The sequence below is a fragment of the Pleurodeles waltl genome, chromosome 7 (assembly GCF_031143425.1).
Source record: "Pleurodeles waltl isolate 20211129_DDA chromosome 7, aPleWal1.hap1.20221129, whole genome shotgun sequence".
NCBI lineage: Eukaryota > Metazoa > Chordata > Amphibia > Caudata > Salamandridae > Pleurodeles > Pleurodeles waltl.
The window spans coordinates 603,953,952-603,975,645 of NC_090446.1; the positions used below are offsets into that span (position 1 = coordinate 603,953,952).

Below are 21,694 nucleotides of genomic sequence, written 5' to 3' on the forward strand. Positions count from 1 at the left end.
CAATTTGCGACTTGCAAATTGCGAGTCCCTGCGACTCGCAATTTGCAAGTCGCAAATTGCTATGCAGTACGGTGTCTCAGACACCGACTGCGACTCGCAATGGGGTCGCAATGACCCACCTCATGAATATTCATGAGGTGGGTCGCAAATTGCGGCCCCATTGCGAGTATAGGCACTCGCAAACATGGAGGCCTGCTGTCGTCAGCAGACCTCCATGTTTGCGACCTGCTTTTCAATAAAGCAGTTTTTTTTTTTTTGAAGTGTAGCCCGTTTTCCTAACAGGAAAACGAGCTGCACTTCCAAAAAAACGAAACCTTTAGTTTCGGTTTTTTTTCAGGGCAGGGAGTGGTCCCTTGGACCACTCCCTGCCCTGAAAAAATATTTTGGGGTCCAGTCACAAACTGGAAGGGGTCCCATGGGGACCCCTTCCAATTTGCGATTGGGTTACCATCCACTTGAAGTGGATGGTAACTGCGATGCCATTTGCGACCGCATATGCGGTCGCAAATGGTATTGCATCCCAATGCGACTCGCAAATAGGAAGGGAACACCCCTTCCTATTTGCGAGTCTGAAATGCATTTTGCGAGTCGGTAACGACTCGCAAAATTCATTTCTGCATTGGGATACGCGTTTAGCGAGTCGCAAACGGCAAATTTTGCCGTTTGCGACTCGCTAAACGTTTGCTACATCTGGCCCTTAGTTCTTTTAGGGTTTTCTTCAGAGGCATACCTTATGGTATTCCTCTTGCAGAATATTTCTTTGACTATTTTGATTCAGCCGATTCTTAATTTACTAAATACCGCTTGCTTTCTGTAATGATTATATGGTTAAATAAACCCATGAAGTTTTACCCTGGAATCATCTCACCAGGTTAATGCTTATTAGTCTTGGACTAATTCTTACAAAGATTCACAACGTCTTACGAAGATTCAGACAGTTCCAATCTTGCGCTTGACCTTCTCAATAGTTTATTAGAGCATCAACACCCCCTTTCACGCCTACTTCTACACGTGTACACCTTCACCAGCCCACACATGCTGGCTCGGAGTTGCAACAGTGCACACAGAAGGTGCAGAACTCCAGGTGGCCACTTCTTCAAAATCCAGAGAAATATACCGGAATCAGTTCAGTGTTCACACCTACTAGTCTTTCCTGATGCAATTTGGTATCACGCTCCTCCTACCGAACAATAACAAGAGTATTGACCGAGGTGCAACACAACTGCAATCTTTTCAGCTCCACAAGTCGTCACCAAGTTTGCTGTGCCAATATCCAAGTATACCACACATGGAGATAAAGTTCAACGTAGTTTATTCCAAACAGAAGAGCAAACGTATAAGAGCTCCGCTCCTCCCTGACTCTACTCACCAACCTCCAGCTGCTTCTCCAGAACCCTGTTAACTCAACCTCAAACTAACACACCAATATTCCTCAAGCTAGTGTTTTCAAGCCACCACAATACAGGCACTTTGGAGGAAAGGACTGACTTGAAGTGCTAATGTGTCTCAGAGGTGCGTTTGTACATAAGAAGCGTAGTTGTTGGAAAATAAACAATTCTGGAAAAGAATGGGAAATTATCTTATAACAGTTTCTGGCTTAGGTATAGTAACTTTGGCACCCACGTTAACAAGACTGAAGATCATGAGGGGATTAAATCTGGACAGGTATGGAAAAATTTGATTCATTTTAGGACTAGTGACAGCAAGAAGAGATACTGAGGAGATTGGGAGGATCTCTTGCAAACTGACAAAACTCTGGCTTAGAAGGATGGATAACTGCATGAATGAGGCGACGTGTTTCAAAAAATGTGAAACTTGATGTGAGTGGGCTATCATAAAAGGGACGCTGGTTGGCTGCAAAGTGAAGTTAAAGAGAAGGGTTTCATTGCAAAATGAGGAGCCTATTAATAAAGGTCATGATTTAAAGAAGAGGGAGGGAGTGCAAACAAATCTACCATTGTTATGGACCTTTCACAAGACTGTTAACATTTGTGCAAATTGTTAGCAATTCTTCTCATAATGCGAATACACATTTCACAAATCTCAGACAGTGATCAATTAGTGCTAATTGAAGAACACACCAATTACCCACTACACCTGATACTGGGCTATACATCTCATAAGTTGTAACAGAATTATGCCTATTAGCTGCAGTGGAAATAATTGGGCTCAACTGGAAATAAAGCTGAAGGTTGACCCCGTACCTCTACTCTTCACTTTAGTAGATGTAGCAAAGGAAAAGCAAGTGTTATGCAAATTTTGGGTAAGTGTTTCGTCTTTGAAGGATTAAAAGGGTCACAGCAGACTGGTACTGAATGGGTTTGGTTCACTTATCTAGCCTTGACAGTATCTACCTAGGACAGCAATTCAAACTATTCAACTAGGTAGTCATCCAGTTTTAAAGAGAAAAATCATAATATGTTGGGCCTCCTACTTCAGGAGTGATGACCATCCCAATGCCTAGCTTTAAATGAAGGGATCTATGTTCAAAGCACCAATTACAACCCTGGATATCAAACATTTGTACTGCTACTTAACTCAAACCGAGTGCTGGCTCTCTATACAGTATACCAGAATGAGGTATACATTGCACAGTCCAGGTATCCCTCATCAGTAAACAGGGGCTTGCTTTAACAAATCCAATGTGCTCTTTTGGTGGTAGTGTGGTCAAGCAGCTTTAGGCTGATCAGAGGGGAGTGCTAAGCACTTGCTGCACACACAGAGTCAATAAATGAGACACACACAATAAGGAAATCCGAGACCAATTTTGAAAAATAACAATATTTTAGACATCAGATCCTCGGGATCAAGTACTTAAGACATTTTAGACTTGTACAAGTAAAAGAAGAAAATCATAGTTTTCAGATTTGCTGCACACACAGAGTCAATAAATGAGACACACAATAAGGAAATCCGAGATCAATTTTGAAAAATAACATTATTTTAGACATCAGATCCTCGGGATCAAGACATTTTTAGACTCGTACAAGTAAAAGAAAAAAATCATAGTTGTCAGATTTGAGCCATGAGCCCGAGGTTGTAGAAGATCTCCGTAGGAAGTTGGCTCTGTATATACTATTTCAAAGTAAGAAATAGTGTGCAGAGTCCAAGGGTTCCCCTTAGAGGTAAGATAGTGGCAAAATTAGATCATTCTAATGCTCTATTTTGTGGTTGTGTGGTCGAGCAGTAGGCTAATCAGAGGGTAGTGTTAAGCATTTGTTGTACACACACAGGCAATAAATGAGGAACACACACTCAAAGACTTACTCCAGGCCAATAAGTTTTTATATTGAAAAATATATTTTCTTAGTTTATTTTAAGAACCACAGGTTCAAGATATACATCGAACACTTTAAATGTAAGGTGCTTCACTTAGATACTTTAGGAACTTTGAATGAAAACAATATCATGTACAGTCTTTGTAAAAATGGCAATAAGCTATTTTCAAAGTGGACACAGTGCAAAAATCAACAGTTCCTGGGGGAGGTAAGTAAAGGTTAGATTAGGAGGTAAGTAAAACACTTACAAGTCTGAGTTCTGGGGCATAGGCAGCCCACCATTGGGTGTTTAAGGCAACCCCAAAGTTACCACACCAGCAGCTCAGGGCCGGTCAGGTGCAGGTCAAAGATGTGCCCAAAACACAAAGGCGCCTCTGGAGAACAGGGGTGCTCCAGTTCCAGTCTGCCAGCAGGTAAGTACCTGCGTCCCCGGGGGGCAGACCAGAGGGGTTTTGTAGAGCAGTGGGTGGGACACAAGTAGGCACACAAAACACACCCTCAGCGGCACAGGGGCGGCCGGGTGCAGTGTGCAAAGCAGGCGTCGGGTTTTCTATAGGTTTCAATGGAGGCACCCGGAGGTCACTCTAGCGTTGCAGGCAGGCACGGGGGAGGGTGCTTCTCGGGACAGCCACCACCTGGGCAAGGCAGAGGGTCACCTGGGGGGTCACTCCTGCGTCAAAGTTCGGTTCCTTCAGGTCCTGGGGGCTGCTGGTGCAGGGTTGGTTCCAGGTGTCGGGTCCCTTGTTACAGGCAGTTGCGGTCGGGGGAGCCTCTGGATTCTCTCTGCAGGCGTCGCTGTGGGGGCTCAGGGGGGTCGTCTCTGGTTACTCACGGGCTCGCAGTCCCCAGGGAGTCATCCCTGAGGTGCTGGTTTTCTGCAGGTCGAGCCGGGGGAGTCAGGTGCAGAGTGTAGAGTCTCACGTTACAGGCGGGAAACGTGAAGTCTTTGGAAGTTGTTTCTTTGTTGCATGTGTTAGGTGAGGGGTCCCTAAGGGTGGCACAACACATGCTACAGCCCTTAGAGACCTTCCCTGGTCACAGAGCCCTTGGTACCACTGGTACCTTTTACAAGGGACTTATCCGTGTGCCAGAGGTGTGCCAATTGTGGAAACAATGGTACATTTTAGGTGAAAGAACACTGGTGCTGGGGCCTGGTTTGCAGGGTCCCAGCACACTTCTCAGTCAAGTCAGCATCAGTATCATGCAAAAAGTGGGGGCTAACTGCAACAGGGAGCCATTTTCCTACAGTCTTCATGAACTGCTTCCAGTACCTGTAAATCTTAGCACAACCCCATTCGAGATGTAAAAAGTCCACCCCCTGTCTACCACATCTGCTGCAGTTATCCTCCCATCGGAGCCCACACCGGGTCAATTGTGAAGGAATGTCGTACATCTGCTGCAAGAGTCAGTAGTGTTTGGGAAGCATGTGCAAGGACGCCCACTTTGCTGCCTGGCAGATGCTCCAAACTGGGACTCCACGTGGTCGGAACCTTTCCCCTTGTGGAATGGACCCGTAAGACCTGCAGAGGCTGTTTCATGGCAAGGAAGTAGCAGATGTTTATACAGAGAACGACCCAGGATGAAATTGTTTGCTTCTTTACTGCCTGACCTTTCTTCGCTCCGACATAGCCCACGAAGAGTTGGTCTTCCACCCTGAACTCTTCCATGCGGAAAAGGTAGGACAACTACCATTTTGTCTGGAAACACAGTCAGATAGGGAGCCTTGGATGTCAAAGCCTGCAGCTCACTTACCTCCTGGCAGATGTTATTGCCACTAGAAAGGCTGTCTTGATGGTAAGCAGCCGAAGGGAACAATTGTGCAGTGGCTCGAAGGGAGCACCTATGAGGTATGACACACCTCAATTACAATCCCACTGAGGCATGATAAAAGGTTTAGGGGAAAACATATGTACAAGCCCTTTGAGAAATCTATTTACAATAGGGGACTTAAATAAAGAGGGTTGGTCAGGCAGCCACAGAAAGGAGGACAGAGCACAGAGATAAGCCTTAAGAGTGCCCTGAGCAGAGCCCTGCTCGGCAAGGGTAAGAATGAAGAGAAGAATATCAGAAAGAGAAGCACAAAGAGAGTCGACAGACTCTTCTGTACAATATTTTACAAATTTGCGCCATTGGCAGGGGTATACTGTCTTGGTGGAGGGACGCCTGGGTGCCAGAATAATTTTACAGACCTTCAGGAGGAAAGTCAAAAGCTATCAACTGTCGCCCCTCAATCTCCAAGCAATAAGTCATAGAGTTGACAGGTTCGGATGGTGCTGTGACAGAAGATTCTCCCGAAAGGGCAGTCTGATCAGATTACTGATGCTCATTTTGAGAAGCTCTGGATACCAGAATTACCGTGCCCAGTCTGGAGCCACAAGAGTGACTAGGGCCCGGTTGTTCCTGATCTTCTTGAGAACTGGCAGGAGTGGTGAGAGTGGAAAGGGTCGTACAGGAGGCCTGAACGCCACTCGAGACAAAAAGTGCCTCCCAGCGATAGCCGCCTTGGAAGCTGCAACTTGCAAAACAGCTTGCACTGCACGTTCTCTTAGGAGGTTAATAGATATAACCAAGGCTCTACACAATGCTGAAATAGTCCTTGCGCCGAATGAAGATGCCACTTATGATCCACTAGGCATCGAAGGCTCAGTTTGTCCGCCCTGGCGTTTACAGAACCTGCCAGGCATTGAACCACCAGGGAAATGCCCTGCTGTTCCAGCCATGTCCTGGGATGCAGAACCTCTTGACAAAGGGTCCACAAACCCACCCCTCCCTGCCTGTTGCAGTACCACATTGTGGTGGTGTTGTGGGTGAACACCTGCCCTACACCTTCCCCTTGAGAGAGGGAAGAAATGCTTTGAATGCTGGTCGGATAGCAGAGTTCCAACAAGTGATGTGGAGTCCGGATTCCATTGGCAGCCAGAGTCCTCCGATCTACACCTCTGCCAGACAGCCGACTCCATTCCAGGAGTGACGCATTTGTCACTACTGTGAGATCTGGTTGGGTAAGGGAGATGAGTCTACATTTAACCCAATCGCTGTTCATCAGCAACCACTGCCGGTCGTTTGAAGTTCCGTCCAATGTCTGGACCATGTCTGAGAGATTCCGCTGATGCTGCGCCCACTGGAACTTCAGGTCCCACTCCTGAACCTGCATATGCCATCTAGCATGATTCACTAACAGAAAGCAGGAAGCAGGAGGCCATGAGGCCCAGCAGCCTCAGGGTCATTCTTACTGAAATCCAGGACAAAGGCTGAAACATCAGTATCATAGTCTGAATATTCTAGACTTGCTGCTCAGAAGGTTAAGTCCAAAACTGCACTGTGTCCAGAACTGCTCTGATGTAAGGAAGCATCTGAGAAGGAGTCAGATGTGACTTCAGCACATTTAAAGTGAACCCCAGCGAATGCAGATCCGCTGTAGTCCAAAGGTGAGAAACAGCCTATGGCGTCCCACATTCAACAGCCAGTTGTCGAAATATGGGTAGATTGATACACTTAATCTCCCCAGATGAGCTGTGTCTACCGCCATCACCTTGGTGAACACCAGAGGGTTGCTGGTAAGGCCAAAGGGGAACACCATGAACTTAAAATGCATGTGGCCTATCTTGAACTGCAAGCAATGCCTGTGGCCAGACAAGATAGGGATGTGGAAATACGCATCCCGCAAGTCCAACGCTACCAGCCAATATCCTTGGTCTAGGGCAGACAAGTCCTTAGCTAAAGTAAGCATCTTGAATTTCTCCTTTTTGAGGAAGAGACTGACGTTTTGGAGGTCAGTAATATGGGTAAAGTCCTTTGTTCTTTTTGGTAATCAGAAAGTAGCGGGAACAACAACCACTGCCTACTTCTGATATTGAAACCCTCTCTATTGCTCCCTTGGCCCATAGAGCCATAAATTCCTCGCTGAGCAAAGATAAAGGATTCTCCATTAGCTATTCTTGAGTTGGCTGTATACAGTGAGGGGAAGATTCAAAGGGGAGGTGGTAGCCTCTCAGAATGATCTGCAAGACACATTTGTCCGATGTCCTGGACTTCCATTTGAGGAGATTATGTTGGATTCCCCATTCAAATAGGCATCCATAGGCTTGCAGAACCAGACAAGGAGGGCTTGGAAGCGGAAGCTGCAGCTGCTAGGGGGTTGGTGGCGGATGACTTCTGGCTACCTAGCCCGCAAGGTCGGAATGCAACACAACCACATCCTCGCACAGCTTGGGGAACTTGGCATAGGGACAGCATGGTGGCACGTCCCTTCTGTAGTGATGAGAGGGGCAAAAGGCAGACTGGGGATGAGGGGTCACTGAGAGGCCCAAGGACTTGGCTGTAGCCCAGGAGTCCTTAGAGCCCTCCAGTGCTGAGCCTGTCTTCTCACCAAAGAGACGACTCTCATCGAAGGGCATGTCCACGAGGTTGGCCTGGGCATGCCACCAAAAAGCCAGATGTTTCCAGCCAGGTGTGGCGCCTCACGGCCACTGTCGACAAAACCTCTCTGCCCAGCAAGTCAGTCATGTCCAATCTACACCTAAAGGTGAACTTTGCTACATCTCTCCCATCTTTCACTGTTTGGGATAGGATGGCCCGTGCCTCCTCAGGGACCTGTGGCAACAATTGCGTAACCGTATCCCAAAACATGTGGGAATAATGGCCCAAAAGGCATGCAGTGTTCACTAACAGCAATGCTAGGCTGGCAGAAGAAAACATCTTCTTTCCCAAGATATCCAGCCTTTTGGATCCCATCTGGGGGTGCGGCAGGGAATGCTCCATGGGAAGTTGAGGTCCGGACTAATAGGCTCTCAGGAGTTGGGCGTTGGTTAAGGAAACCTAGGTCACGGGGGGCAGGGTGATGGCGATGGGCAATTGTCCTGTGCTGGACTTGGACCAGGTTTCCACCAGGACAGTCAGTTAGTGCTTCGTTGAAGGGGAGCGGAGGGTCTGAACAGGAAGATCCAGGCTGAAGCACTTCCATGAAGAGATTAGTAATGAGCACCACATAAGGAAGTTCGAGGACCTCCGCTGCCCTCTTTACCACCATAGCATATAATGCTCCCTCTTCCATAGCCACGGTAGGGGAAAAACAAATCAGTTTCTGGAGATGTATCCCATCCACTAGCATCACCCAGTTCCTCATACCAGTCCCAAGATATACCTGACTGGTATTCTAAAGGGTCCTGTGACCCCTCCCGTTCATCCCCTAAGCCTGGCTGCTCTGAAAAATGCTCAGGGAACAACCTCAGACCAATAGGCCCTGTCGGTGACAGAATCGACGTTGAGCCGTTCCGACTCTGTTGCTGGGGTTGGTGATGCCAGGGGTGCTGGTGGAGCAAGAAGCATCGGCATTGGGATCAGTGCCGGGGAAGGTCATGTTGGCACGACCGACGCTGACCCAGATCTGCAATCAGATCCACAGGAGCCCATCGGAGCCAATGCCTAATCTGTCGGCACTGAATCTGACAGGGCCCGTCTGACCTCATGGGGCCCAAAGGTGCACCGGTGGAGCCAGTCTGCTCAATGACGCGGTGCAGGGCCTCCACAAGGTCCCTTACCTAAGTTGGGGTCGCTTTGGCTTCCGGAAATGGAGGGAGGCTCAAAGTCGGACTTGGCAAAGGTTCTGCATAACCTTGCCTGCAATGAGAATGTTCTGAAGTCGTTACGTCAGCCTACGGACAAGAAGTTGAAGCATGTGTGCTTCTTCCCAGGGTGTCCGATGACCTGGAGTGGGACAAAAAGGACTTGGGGCTCCTGGAGCGGTTTCATGACCTCCCCCTCGATCGGGAATGTGACCTCTGAGGAGACATGCTAAGTGGTGTCGATTGTCGGGCTGCAAGCAGCTTTAGGGATCACACCCCCAAAGCCTTCGCCACCATAGCCCGGCAGTCCAAGCACGACTTGGAGTCGTGGTCACGTTCGGGGCAACACAAACAGACCAAATGAGAGTCTATTACTGTGGCGGTATGGTGACCGGTGCGACACGGCACACTGACAAGCACTACACAGCTTGAAACCTTCCTTCCTAGAAGACATCCTAGACACACTTAGAAAAACTGCCAACAATTTGTTTTTAAAATACCTATCAAAAAGAGACTGAGGGATAGCTCTTCTCCAGATCAGCGCGGAAGGAAAACAACTGATGTTTCTCGTCCTCTCACCAATGAAGCAGATAACGTGCATATCTGAACAAAGACACCCGACAGCATGCAAGGGTACTGCTCACGCAAAACATTTCCAGATCCAGTCTTATGTCTGGGATGTTCAAAGGTAAGGAATCTGCAGCTAGAAGTTTATGGGGAGGATACTAGGTCCAACCTCTTAGGGAAATGAGGATGTCTACACCTCAGTGATGAGGAGGAAGAGAGGTCATCAATCCACAGGGTCACCAAGGCCCTGCCCCTAGAGCTAGCTGGGGGAACGAGGGGTCCCTTCAGAAGGAGAGAACCTGCCCCTCAGAGAGAAAGAACTTGAGGCCCAGTTGGCCTATACGTTCTACAAGCAGAAAAGTTGGCTGTAGATAAGAAAAAGTGGACAAGAGCAGAACGAAGAGATGGTAGCAACTAAGAAGACATGGTGGGTGGGTTTTGTCCCAGGTTCCTGTAAATGTGGTGTTACTTACATGTTCTCCCCTCCATATCACCCCCAGACCAATGGTCTGGTGGAGAGATTTAACAAGACCGTGAAGGGCATGATTATTAGTTTGTCTGACAAACTCAGGAGGAGATGGGATGTTCTCTTCTCATGCCTGCTGATTGCTTACAGGGAGGTACCCCAGAAGGGGGTTGGTTACAGCCCCTGTGAGTTACTGTTTTGGCACTCTGTAAGAGGCCCATTGTGTTTGGTGAGAGAGTCCTGGGAGAAGCCTCTCCAAGAGTCCAAACGGAATGTGCTGGACTTTGTGCTAGGCCTACTGTCACGTATGGCAGAGAACATGAAGATGTCACGGGTCTCGGGCGGGTCGGATCAGGACTCTGGTTGGGACACCCCTTGAGGTCACCGAATATCCTAAAGAGGTAGTGTACTGGGGCAGAAGAGCAGCTAAAGTCATACACGGAAGGGACAGCTATGGACATTCACAGGAAACAGGAAAGTAAAAGCAGAGCAACCCTTGTGTGAACAAACAGGCAATGGATTACTAATGGACAAACAAGCTGGGGTTGTACACAGAGTAAGGCGCAGAATCTCCCACAGTGACAGGGAATGTCAATGTCTCTGTGCAGTTTGCTCTTACAGATAGTCACCCTGCCAGCCCCATAGAAAGGAGGCAGCAGAAGTGATTCGGTCTCTGGACCCTAGAGCACAAACAAGGATAGTACTTACATACACAAGACACGCTCGTGTGGGTCCAGCTGGAAACACAGTGGCGATTCCTGAGAAAACAGCAATAGCACACTGTCACTGTTAGGCACGAAAGACAACGTATAACTCTAGACAAGGATGGGGGCTGGAATTGCCTCCTGGAAACCAGGAGCCAACCCCAGTACAAAGGAGGACACTTATACTCTGGTGAAGACTGACAGAACACTTACCAGACACAAATAACCAAGAAACGACGGAAACAGAAGGGAACAAACTAAGAGGCAGAGGCAAGAACTGGGAACAGGCTCAGGCTGAAGCAAAGGCAGGGCTAGGACTTGAAAACAGGGTGCAAACTTCTGGCTGGAACAAACAGAGATAGGACTGGGAAACTAACAGCATGCTATGGCTGGAACAGGCAAGGACACGGCTGGAATACAAGGAGTAGGAATGAGCAGTAAACAGGACTGAGAAACAGAGAGCAGGGTCAGGCTGAAACAAGGCAGCAGCAGGGCAGAGAAACAGGGAGCAGGCTCTGGAAGAAACAAACAGGTACAAGGCTAAGAGATAGGAAGCAGACTCTGGCTGGAACAATCAGGAGCAAGGCAGAGAAACAGGAAGCAGGATAAAGCTGGAACAGAACAGGAACAAAACTGGAACACCCTCCGATAAGGGGTCTGTAACACAAAGGAATCGAACTCCAATGCACGATGGGGATCTTGAGGAAATGGCTGCTTATAAGCAGGTCAAAGCTGGGCTGCACAGGAGAGGTCTCAGGTGTGTGTAGTTTCAGACACTTGTAAGTCCTGGAGGAGAGGATCCGGTGAAAAGGAGCAACTGGACTTCTCCCATAGAAAACAATGGGAAACAGAATCCAGGCTTTCCTGACTACCAGTCTGTGTATTATGGGGTTTGCAGTCCCAAGAAGCAAATGTAGTACTACACAAGTGTACCATGGAGAAAAGAGAAACAAACAGGAGTCTGTAAGGGCCTCTAGATAGGTGTTTAAGGTGATTCCCAGGCTTCTGAAAGTCCTCTTACAGCGCCCCCTAGAGATGGGACGACAGAGTCGTAACAGAAGAAGGCAAGCAGCAAATGAAGCTCTGGCATGACCGAAAGGCTACCATCCACGAATATCATCCAGGTCAGTTGGTGTGGGTTTTGGATCCCCTGGCCCAATCTAGAGAAAAAAAGCTGATGTCAGCTACCTAGTGGACCGTGGCATCCCCAGATATCATAGGCTTCAGTGAAGCAATTATGTAGCTGAGTAACTCGTAATGACCAGTGCCCAGTACATACCTTAAGATGGCTTCCCTGTTCACTTGCAATATCTGGTAATGGAACCAGACATCACAGGGGCACATTTGCTGCTGCAGCTATGTCTTCACATAAAATATAATGCACTCTGCCCTAGTGTTTCAAGGCCTGCTGTAGGGATGACTTACATAAATTATATGCAGTGACTTTGGCATGACACACACTGAGTGTGCCATGTCGTGATGTCATTCACGGTTTGCACCATGGCACGCAGTCTGCAATGGCAGGCTCCATGCAATTTGTATGGGGGGTCCCTTAGGGTGGTAAAACACTTGCTGCAGCCTTTAGGGACCCTTTTTGATACCCATGCCTCAAGTACCTGGGGTACCACCTATTTTGGACTTACAGGGGTGCCAAAGTATATGCCAATTGTGTGACAATTAGATCATTTCACCTTGTTTTAGGGGGAATAAGTGCTGGTCAGCAGGGACCCAGTGCACATCAGTTAAAAACATCAGTGCCAGTGGCAGAAAATGGGGGTGACCATGATCAAAAAAGGGTACTTTCCTACACAGAGCATGAATATAACCTCTTGTTAAAAAGGAGATCATAACAATCAAATTCAAAACAATCACAACACAACCAAAAACTGTTGAATACAGCAATTGCACTGGTCAGTTCATGGGACAAGCTTCCATATTAGTTAATTTTCTTCTCATAGTTTTCCATAAGAAGTATTCTTGCTTGTGTGTCTCAAGGAAAGCTTTCCCATTATGGCAAGTACTTTCAACACCAGACACCAAATGGGAGGACTGTCCGGTATGGAAAAGAATAAGTTACTCACTTTCTGTTTAATCGCAGATTGCTGACCTTCAGAATTTTCTCAGGCGCTAGACTAGATCATGATAACTCTTCAGCAATGGTCCTGGAGAGGGACTCAAATCAAAAAGGTTTGCATAATTGAGCAGAAGTGACCTTCCCTTCAGACCTAGCTATCAGGGCAGTAGTGCTTTGTAAACATGCATCTATGCAACTATACTCAGTCTGAAGCCTGACAGATATCTAAAATTGGTATCCCCCTCACCAATGCTATTAATGCCTCATGGACCCTGTTGGAATGGCACACAGGCCTTCAGCCTTTAAGGTGGATGATTCTTGGCCAATGCATAGTAGATTTTATTGCTGAAGGCTATCCAGCCTTTAGAAGTTCTTCTTTTGAACTCCCTTGCCGATTTTCGTATCTGAAAACTCCACAAATAGCTGATTGTCTGCCAGATAGTCCTTGTAAGATCAATGTAAAAGCTAAGCACTCTCTTTAAGTCAAGATGATGAGGTTTCTATTCCTCCTCCGAGGATGATGCACAGCAAAGGACACTGTTGACCAACGTGAATGGGTTCACATCTTTCAGAAGAAAGGCTGCCCTTTTTCTCAAAACTAAATGGTCCAAGAAAAAAGTAAGGTAGGGCGACTATACCGACAGTGCCTGCATTTTACTCACACTTTGCACAGATAGGGGCAAATCATAAAGGCGGTTTTCAGAGTCAAGAACCTCAAGGAACAGCTGTGCATCAGCTCAAAGGAACTGCACACGAGTAATGTCAAGCCCAGATAAATATCCAGCAGACAACACAAATGGCTTGGTGACCATGGGTTAGGGGTTAGATGAGTGGGGGAACATGGATGTCATATTGTGTAAAAACCGCATCACAACTAGTGATTTAATCTACGATGGTTTGTTGGGTAGCCACAAAAAGCTAAAATGGCAGACAAATCCGTGCCTATCGCCAGGCCTAGCTAGGCTAACAAAAGAACAAACAAAAACACATCAGAAAGATTAGCTTCCAAGGCCTCCGCGTTGCGGGTACAATATCAAGTGACAAACTTGTTCCAGCTTCCAGCATAAACAGGCTTCTTGGAAGGTCATCTGGTGGTAAAGATGACAATGATTACCTCAGCGGGCACATCAAACACATTTAACAGCTGGCACTCAATCTCCACACACTGAAATGTAAGATGTGGACACACAAGCTGTATGACCCTGCTCTGTTGCGGTGACAGCAGGTCCACCTGAAGTGGAAGTCTGAACAAAGAAAACATTCTCAGGTACAAAATGATTTGGTACCACACTCTTCTAGCCCAGTCCTGGGTGAACTGAATGACTCTGACCTGGCCTTATCTTCCTCAGAACCCAGGACACAAGCGGTAGTGGAGAAAAAGGGTTAAAGGAGCCCCTCCTTCCATTCTAGCCAGAATGCATCGCCTACTTAGCGGCTTTGAGGAAACTCCAATGTGCAGAATGGTTGACACTGCCTGTTTTTGACAGCACAGAATAGATCTACCCAGGACATACCCCACTGATCGAAGATGCCTTGTGCCACCTTGAGATTGAGACACCATTTATGCTTCACCAGACGACACCTTCTCAGTTCATCAGCTCCAGTATTTAGGGCCCCCACTAGGGTGCGGTGACCAGGGAGAAATTCTGCTGGTCCAGCTACCTCCAGAGGCAAAGCATCTCATAACACATGAACCAGGGTCCCACTCTGCTCTGCCTGTTGCAGTACCATATCACAGTCATGTTGTCCATGCAGCCGGAAGCATGTACGTGGTGACTGACTACAAATTGTCTTAATGAATATGCATATGTATTCACGCTGCAGGCAACTAAGGTTCAAGTCATTTGGAGCCATGCTGAAAACAGATTGAGATGTGATTTACATTTGAAAACTATCTTCTCTGAATAGTCAGCAAATCAAGATGAAGGTGTAAATTCACCTTAAGGTCAGCAAGCTATCCATGAGACGATAGGAGGAAATGTTACTTGTGTTACCATGCCAGTTTCACATCGTGGATATCTTCATTTAGTTGATAAACACAAGCATCCCTCTTCCTGTGATTACAGATCGCCTCTTCTAAAGAGAAATATCTCTTCAGAAAAGTAAAGGTAAACAATGCCTATGTGAAAACAACACTGCATTCCAAAATTATTTTGAACAGGCAGAATGGTTGTTTTAATCTTTAAATGTTCCTCTTGGAAAATTAAAAAAAAAAAGGAAATGGGGTTACTTAGTCAGAGGTTTCACTGAACAGGAATGTTTTACACAATCACCTTCAGGCAAAAAGGCTGCTTCAAAGACCAACAACAAAAAAGGGAGAGTTTGCTGAGTAACTAATTTAATTAAACATTTGCTTAGGAATACTGCAAAAGAGCTTTAAGGGAAAGACGAAAGAATTAATTAATTTATAGTTATGATTCAAAATATTCTCCTTTGCAAAAATGGCAAATGCGCACAGAAATTCCGAAATAGGCAGTCAATGAAATCCAGTGCAAAATGTGGAAATCATTTACTGTACATAGCCATTTCTTGCAATTAAAATACCTGGTGCAGATTCCCCAGCAGACTGTATTTGATACAGTGGTACGCATATTTTTCAGTATAATTATAGAAAGTAGATTTGACCATTTTAAGAGGACAAACACTGGTCATCAAGCACCTATCCTGGCTAATTGCTGTAAATTGCACTTGAAACGCAGAGACTGGATGGCCACTCAGGGTTCAAAGCACTTAGTGAACATAAATTTATCACAATCAAGGCATCAAGGCTTTGTAGGATCAGTCACTTGTCCACCAACGAGATCAGAAGTCTGGGAAAGGGGTAAATCAGAGGTCAGGAGCATATCTGGCAAGTTACAAAATGGATATTATTTAATGATTTGACCGATTCGTTTAATAAAAAAGGCAGTAAATGAAGCATTCATTAATACAGTTTTCTGTTCATCATTTATACTCACGAACCTGAGGAGAATTACAAGAATCACAAGATGGAGAGCTTTATTTGTTAAATGTGCCCTAGGATCCCTACACATATGCAGATATTATATTGTTAACAAATGTTAAATAAGATTCTATATTGGCAAGTTCCTGGCTCAACTAAAACTAATTGCAACTACAAACAAGTCCACCTTTGTTACAATGGGAGGAGTTGAAATGGCCATGAAATTTAAGAGTGACACCATCACCCTCTTCAGGGTCTAGATTGACATCAAATTGCCTGCTGCTGGATTAAGCGTTACGCTCATACACAAGACCCATTAGCATGTGAGATAGTAATAAAATTCAGAACCTACTACAGTAAGTAGAACAGAATCACGATGACAGACTTCCAATGCTGATACAGTATGGCTGTGGGACAGTAAGGGTCGCAACTGGGATACTATCATACTGAGATTAGGAAAATTATGATTTGCATTGAACAGCACTAGAGATGTGCATAGACTTTACCTACCTGTAGCGACCCACTTTCACCCAAACCACCTCTTTACAGTGTGGCTTTTTACCAGCCCTGCAATCATTACAGAACCAGCTTCCCTCTGGTATGTCGATGTTTAGACACTCGCGATGAAAGGCAGCAGGGCAAGAATCGCAGCATATGAGACTGCCTCCTGACAAGAAAAAAAGCATAAGGACAATGTTAGAAACCAAATTCAGCTCTTCACAGCCATTAATGTCTGTAGTACGTACTAAAAGGAGTCAAACACTTTCAGTTCCAAAAGTCATCTATATCCTCACCAGATAAAGCTACCTACTGTGTAACATCAACTTTGACTTGATTTAAACACATGAATTAATAGTATGCTTAATGCCGTTTTGCTAACTAAATCACCTCAAAGCTCATCTGAACGGTAGTACAACCGGTCAGAAGCAGCACGGGAAAACATCCAATGAAGAAGCTACGTAGGCCACTAGGAATGAATACAATGATATAACCAAGGAGGGAGTCAGAGGTGACTGACGGGAGAATCGCCCAGTGATAGCAGAGGGAAACGTTCACAAAACTAACACGCAAAGAACGAGCAGAGGTGAATATCTGCCAAATCATCAAAATTAAGTGCCAACAGAGCTTTCCATATTGAAGTTAGTCACTGTTTTAACTCCTACATTTTGAGTCATGCTTCCCCTTACAAATAGGGACAACCTCCTCTTTGGTGGTAGGTAAGAAGACACTGGCATGTGTGGCTGCTTATCAGACACACTGAAGTAGGTGAACCAACTGCATTTATTTAAACTTTGTACTTCAAATACGCATTTAATCTAAAAGACCTATTTCGATTTTTAGGTTTCGCTTGAGACAGCACGTGCGCCGTGGGTTGTTATTCACCCTCTCCTCAACAAACTTAAAAGGTGCGTGGAGTCGGCACATTACATATCATTGGTTGGCTTCACCGTCACTCATATGTCTATTTTCCTTCATCAGTGGCAGCTGGTTTAATTTCTGACGTCGGGCTGCCACAGGCTTTAGGAGGACTTTGGTTTCACCTTTAGATTTGACACAAACAAACCAATGTATTGTAGGGAATCAGCTGCGTGTGCTTTACAACTCCCACTCGCATGTTCACTACAGTTCAATACACAAGTAAGAAGAGGTGCCAAAACTTAACTTTCTGTATGGAGAAACCGCACTTCTATACCGCTACTGCACATTATTGTTAAACCACATTATCAAAGATAATAACATTCTAATCAACTTCTACTGCCTCTTTTGATTTCTAGAAAGTCTGCTTGGTGTACTTTTAACATCAAAACAAACAGCTGCTTGTGCGCCTATTTATTAAACAACCCTCGTTGCTACAGGGCTCGCATTCTACTTTGCCGACCAAACATTACTTTACAAGCCTAAATAGGACGTTAAGTTTAATTACTAAAATAAAATAGAGGCCTTGTGTTTTCTTTATTATTTGTTACTTTCCTACTGTACTACTTCAGTGTTTTGTTTTGACTCTTCCCCCTACGAAAAATGTGTTATATCTCATCTCTCCACGTTTAGATGCTTATATTTTGGAAACATATTTTGTCCTGAAGAGCAATTTAAAGTAGCATGACAAAACATTTTTAAAACACGTCAGGCATTCCAAAAATGTATTGCTACATCTAGAAGACACCAGCAAACCATATGTTGAGAGTCACATGTCAACACTTCCACAGTGGCCCAACGTTCACAAAGATGTAGTAATACTTAGCAACTCTTGGAAGGATTGCTCTAGCCCTGACTGGCTCTTTGAAGCTGTTGGGTTGAATATCTCCTTGAGCATCACGAGGAACTGTAGTGTGGGCTATGTTTTGAGAGGGTTTCCACCAGGAAGTCATTGTTGTCCAGGACAACATGCATTTCTACTTAATTGGAAGTAGCCACCACGCTCTGTATAACCTTGTGGTAAAAGACTGTCATCAGGTGGGTAAGGTTTAGCCGGAGAGAGATCAGTGTCTATGTCGCCTGGGAGATCTATATCCAACAGCTCACGGGTCGGCACTGGGTTGTGGATCTCAGGGAGAATTAAAGTACTTGTGAATACTATGGACTGCCCTCCCATAGAGTGAGTGCTGTGATCCCTCTCATGAAGATGGGGGAGTTGACACGTATAGTGGTGGCAGTGAGGAAGGAGAAGGTGGTAGGCAGGGGAGGAGGACTGGAGCCCCGTCCTCCTGCTCCTTATGACTTGGGGGAGCCGTGGGTTCCAGGGCAATCTGCTCCTGGAAAGACAAATTCCTTTTCTTGGGTGTGTGTCTTAATGTTTTGGTGGGAGCTTAGTGGAGATTTTCCAATTTTGTAGGTAAACAAAGAGGCACTTCTGTCAAGCGTCCAACTATTTCTGTAATTGCTGGAGGGTAGTTTTCTCAGAGTCTTCAAAGCCTGCCCTCAATGGGGCTCTCAGTGCAGAGTGGGTTTTTGGCATCACCAAAGGCTGGCAGAGGCTTTTGATGGGGAGTAGAAGAACCTTGTTGGCTCCCAGGTAGGACATGCTTTCAGTGGGGCCTTTGCACCTGGAGAATGGAGCGTTGTCAGCTCTGAGGGTTTGTGTCAGTGCTGACCATGGCCTGGAGTCAGTGGCGGACCAGCAGACTGTTTTAGAGACTCTGGCCCCCACTGGAGTGGTGCTCGGCCTGCTTGGGGCCGTTGTGTGGCAGTGAGTTGGGGCTGGGTAGTGAACATACTCGCAGTCTGTGTCTTGGTCGGTTATAAAGCCTGGAGATCTGGTTGTGGGGCTCCCCTTAAAATTTGGAAGGTGAATTGGCCTCCAAGATGGACTGCAGCAGTTAGGCCCAGAAGGGCCGGCTTCTTCCTTATCACCGCAGTCACTCTCCCCGAAGATGGTGAGGGTGTTGCCTTTGCCTTCTTCAATGGGCCTACCTCCATTTGCATTGATATGAAAGAGTCTTTTTAGACTGAAATGCGAGGCAGGCCTGTCACCTGGTCTCGCAGTGCTCTGGTGAGAAGAGGAGGTTGCAGTCTTGATGGTGGTCAGTCTAGGGGCACATCCAGTGACACTAGGGAAGTCCTGGAAGGGCATGCTTTGACCTGGCATTCTTGACGAGAAGGCACTGGAGATGATGGCCAGAAGGCTCTGTGAGGAATCCAAGGACGCTGAATGGAGCCCCAGACTTGAGGACAGTAGACTGACAAAGTGCTAGTACTGATCTGTGAAGTTTGTTCCAGGAGAACAGGAGTGGAAGAGTCAAAAAGGCTAGGAGAAGGTGCTATCAGGCACCTAACCCGGAGCCCGAACGGGACATGTCTGGACCTGGTAGCAAAAAAAATAAAAAATAAAATAAAAAAACAGTCCAAAAATGGAGTCAATGCCCATGCGCATTACCAATTAAGAGTGAAGTCACTATACTCGTGACTCGAAAGACGTCTTCGAAGAAAAACAAGTTGCAAATATCTGACCCAACATTAGATGGCAGGAGAATGCAGAGCATGTATATGTACAGCCACACATCTAACTTCTGCTGTCTTTTTTATTTTATTTTTTAGTCAGGGTCGCTTAGTTCCAGCAATACCAGTGGTTACTTAAGCAGTAACGTACAGTGCAACAGTACTCCAATTATTACACAAAAAAAGAAAAGAAAAAGAAAAGAAAATTAGACGATCGCTGCAACAGGGGAACTGACCCACCAAACTGACAGACAGGGCGCTGCAGAGGTGAATTTTGTGCCTTGTACACATTCTCCAATCATTTTCTTGCTCTACAGAGTTGTCTGAGATTTTAACCTTTGTCCAATAGTTTAGAGAGGTTTATGCACTGGACGCCCCAGTAAGACTGTTTAACTGTGTTACCAAATCCTTGGGAGACAAGCCACAGGGACGGCTGTGGCAGGTTCTTGTTCTGGAACATGCCTTGTGTGTGCTCTGCCCCACCTAGCATTCATGGGTCTATCTGAAGGGCTGGAATTGGAAAATCTTTCCTCAGGGAACCCATACATTGGGGACAAGGAATTAAAACAAAAAGGGGTGTGGCCACGATGGGTGGAGTCATGGAAAGCAGTCTGACAATCAACGTATACTTTTATTAAAAAAACAAAACAAAACAAAAAAGTGACAGTAAATCTGTTCTGGCTTGATTTCAAGGGCTTCATTTTATAATATTTTACAGGATTAAAGCACTTTCTGAAGACAGTTTGGGGTGCTCTTTAATCTCAAGGAATAATAATAATGGTGAGAATAATTTTGGTGGTTAATGCACATGCTGGATTTGTGTTCTATCTAGCCACAGTTTTGACTCCATTGCCCTGATCTGTAATTTGTCTCCTGCAGGGCACGTGTGACATGCAGATTTTATATAGATACACAAGTTAGTTACTGCTTTTGACACAGAGATACTTTCATTACTTTCAGTTCATAAACTGCAATTCCCCTAATGTAGCACAGTGAACAGGTATCTAGGATTTCATGCAGACTGCAAAGCATAGGTTTAGGCCCTTTTTGTTTTTTTCTCAATCTGCTGTTATAATAAGACAACAAAAACGGGTTGAGTAGTAATAATATCTTAGTAATACAGATAACCCCACATAATAAATTACGTTATTAATCCAGACTTCGTTTCACCCGGAAATACACTCAGCATATAATCCCTAGCAGTAAAGACGATGTGTATCTTCTGCACCTTGAAGCTCTCATTGTCTTATATAACATCCTGTAAATTGGTTTACAAACTTCTTAGATTTATTGTCAATGTATAATGCATGTGTCATGTTAAATACTTTGACACCCGACACTGGGATGAGTAGTTCTATAAAAGAATTAAATAAAAAACTATGAAGCGTTTGAAAACAATCACTCAACAGATGCTCTTTCATCACAAGATTGTTAGGACCCTCATAACCACACACTTTGTTACCTTTTAACTAGCCACCTAGAGTTTACACTGAGAAGTCCACAAAATCAACCTAGGACTGACTGGGTTTTTCGAGTCTCCCTGAATTTGATTCCGTAATGCTCAGGTGTCAATCCAAATTCCACAATTAGCGTAGTCTTTATGAGTTCATATGAGTTTGCATCTGCCTCATTCAGTGTGAGGAGTCTATCCTAAACTTGCCTAAGAACAGTTCCCAAAGGAGAGTTCCCCGGTACTCTTTCTTATGTTTTCTGGCTACATGGGCCCTATCATACGCTGTGTACTACTTGGAGATGTCATTACCTTCCTCGTATTTGGGGACAATCCCTTTGGGGATTTTAGGGACATAATTTTCTACTCCGTCCCTGTTTATGATACTACTGCCACCATTCATGGGGGCTAAACCCATGTCTGCTCTTTCCATCTCTTTAGCTAAGATCCTGTGTTTCAGATCTAGTCTCTTAGCTAAACTCTCTGCGAGGGCATCTTCAGATTCAGATTTAAGATCCAGAGATTCTAACTCTGGATCTTGAGGAACCTGAACCATCCTCACTAGAGGAAGGTGTCCTAGACACCTGGGTTTCATGTACCTCTACTTCAAGTCGAGGAGGGTCCCTTTCTTCCTTCTCACTTAGGTCTTCCTAATCCAGAGATGCTGGCTGGCTAACAAAACGCCCCACAAAATTGACAGAAGACAGCCACAGA

General features: G+C 45.6%; 1 protein-coding gene across 4 annotated transcripts in view; it reads right to left on the bottom strand.

The window, feature by feature from the left end:
- Nucleotides 1-21,694, bottom strand: part of LOC138304453 (histone-lysine N-methyltransferase, H3 lysine-36 specific-like) — a 1,084,114-nt gene that overhangs the window by 148,957 nt on the left and 913,463 nt on the right. For all 4 annotated transcript variants that reach the window (XM_069244523.1, XM_069244520.1, XM_069244521.1 and 1 more), the window contains one exon: nucleotides 16,105-16,261. In XM_069244523.1, coding sequence (XP_069100624.1) covers nucleotides 16,105-16,261 — 157 coding nt within the window. The remainder of the gene's footprint in view (nucleotides 1-16,104; nucleotides 16,262-21,694) is intronic.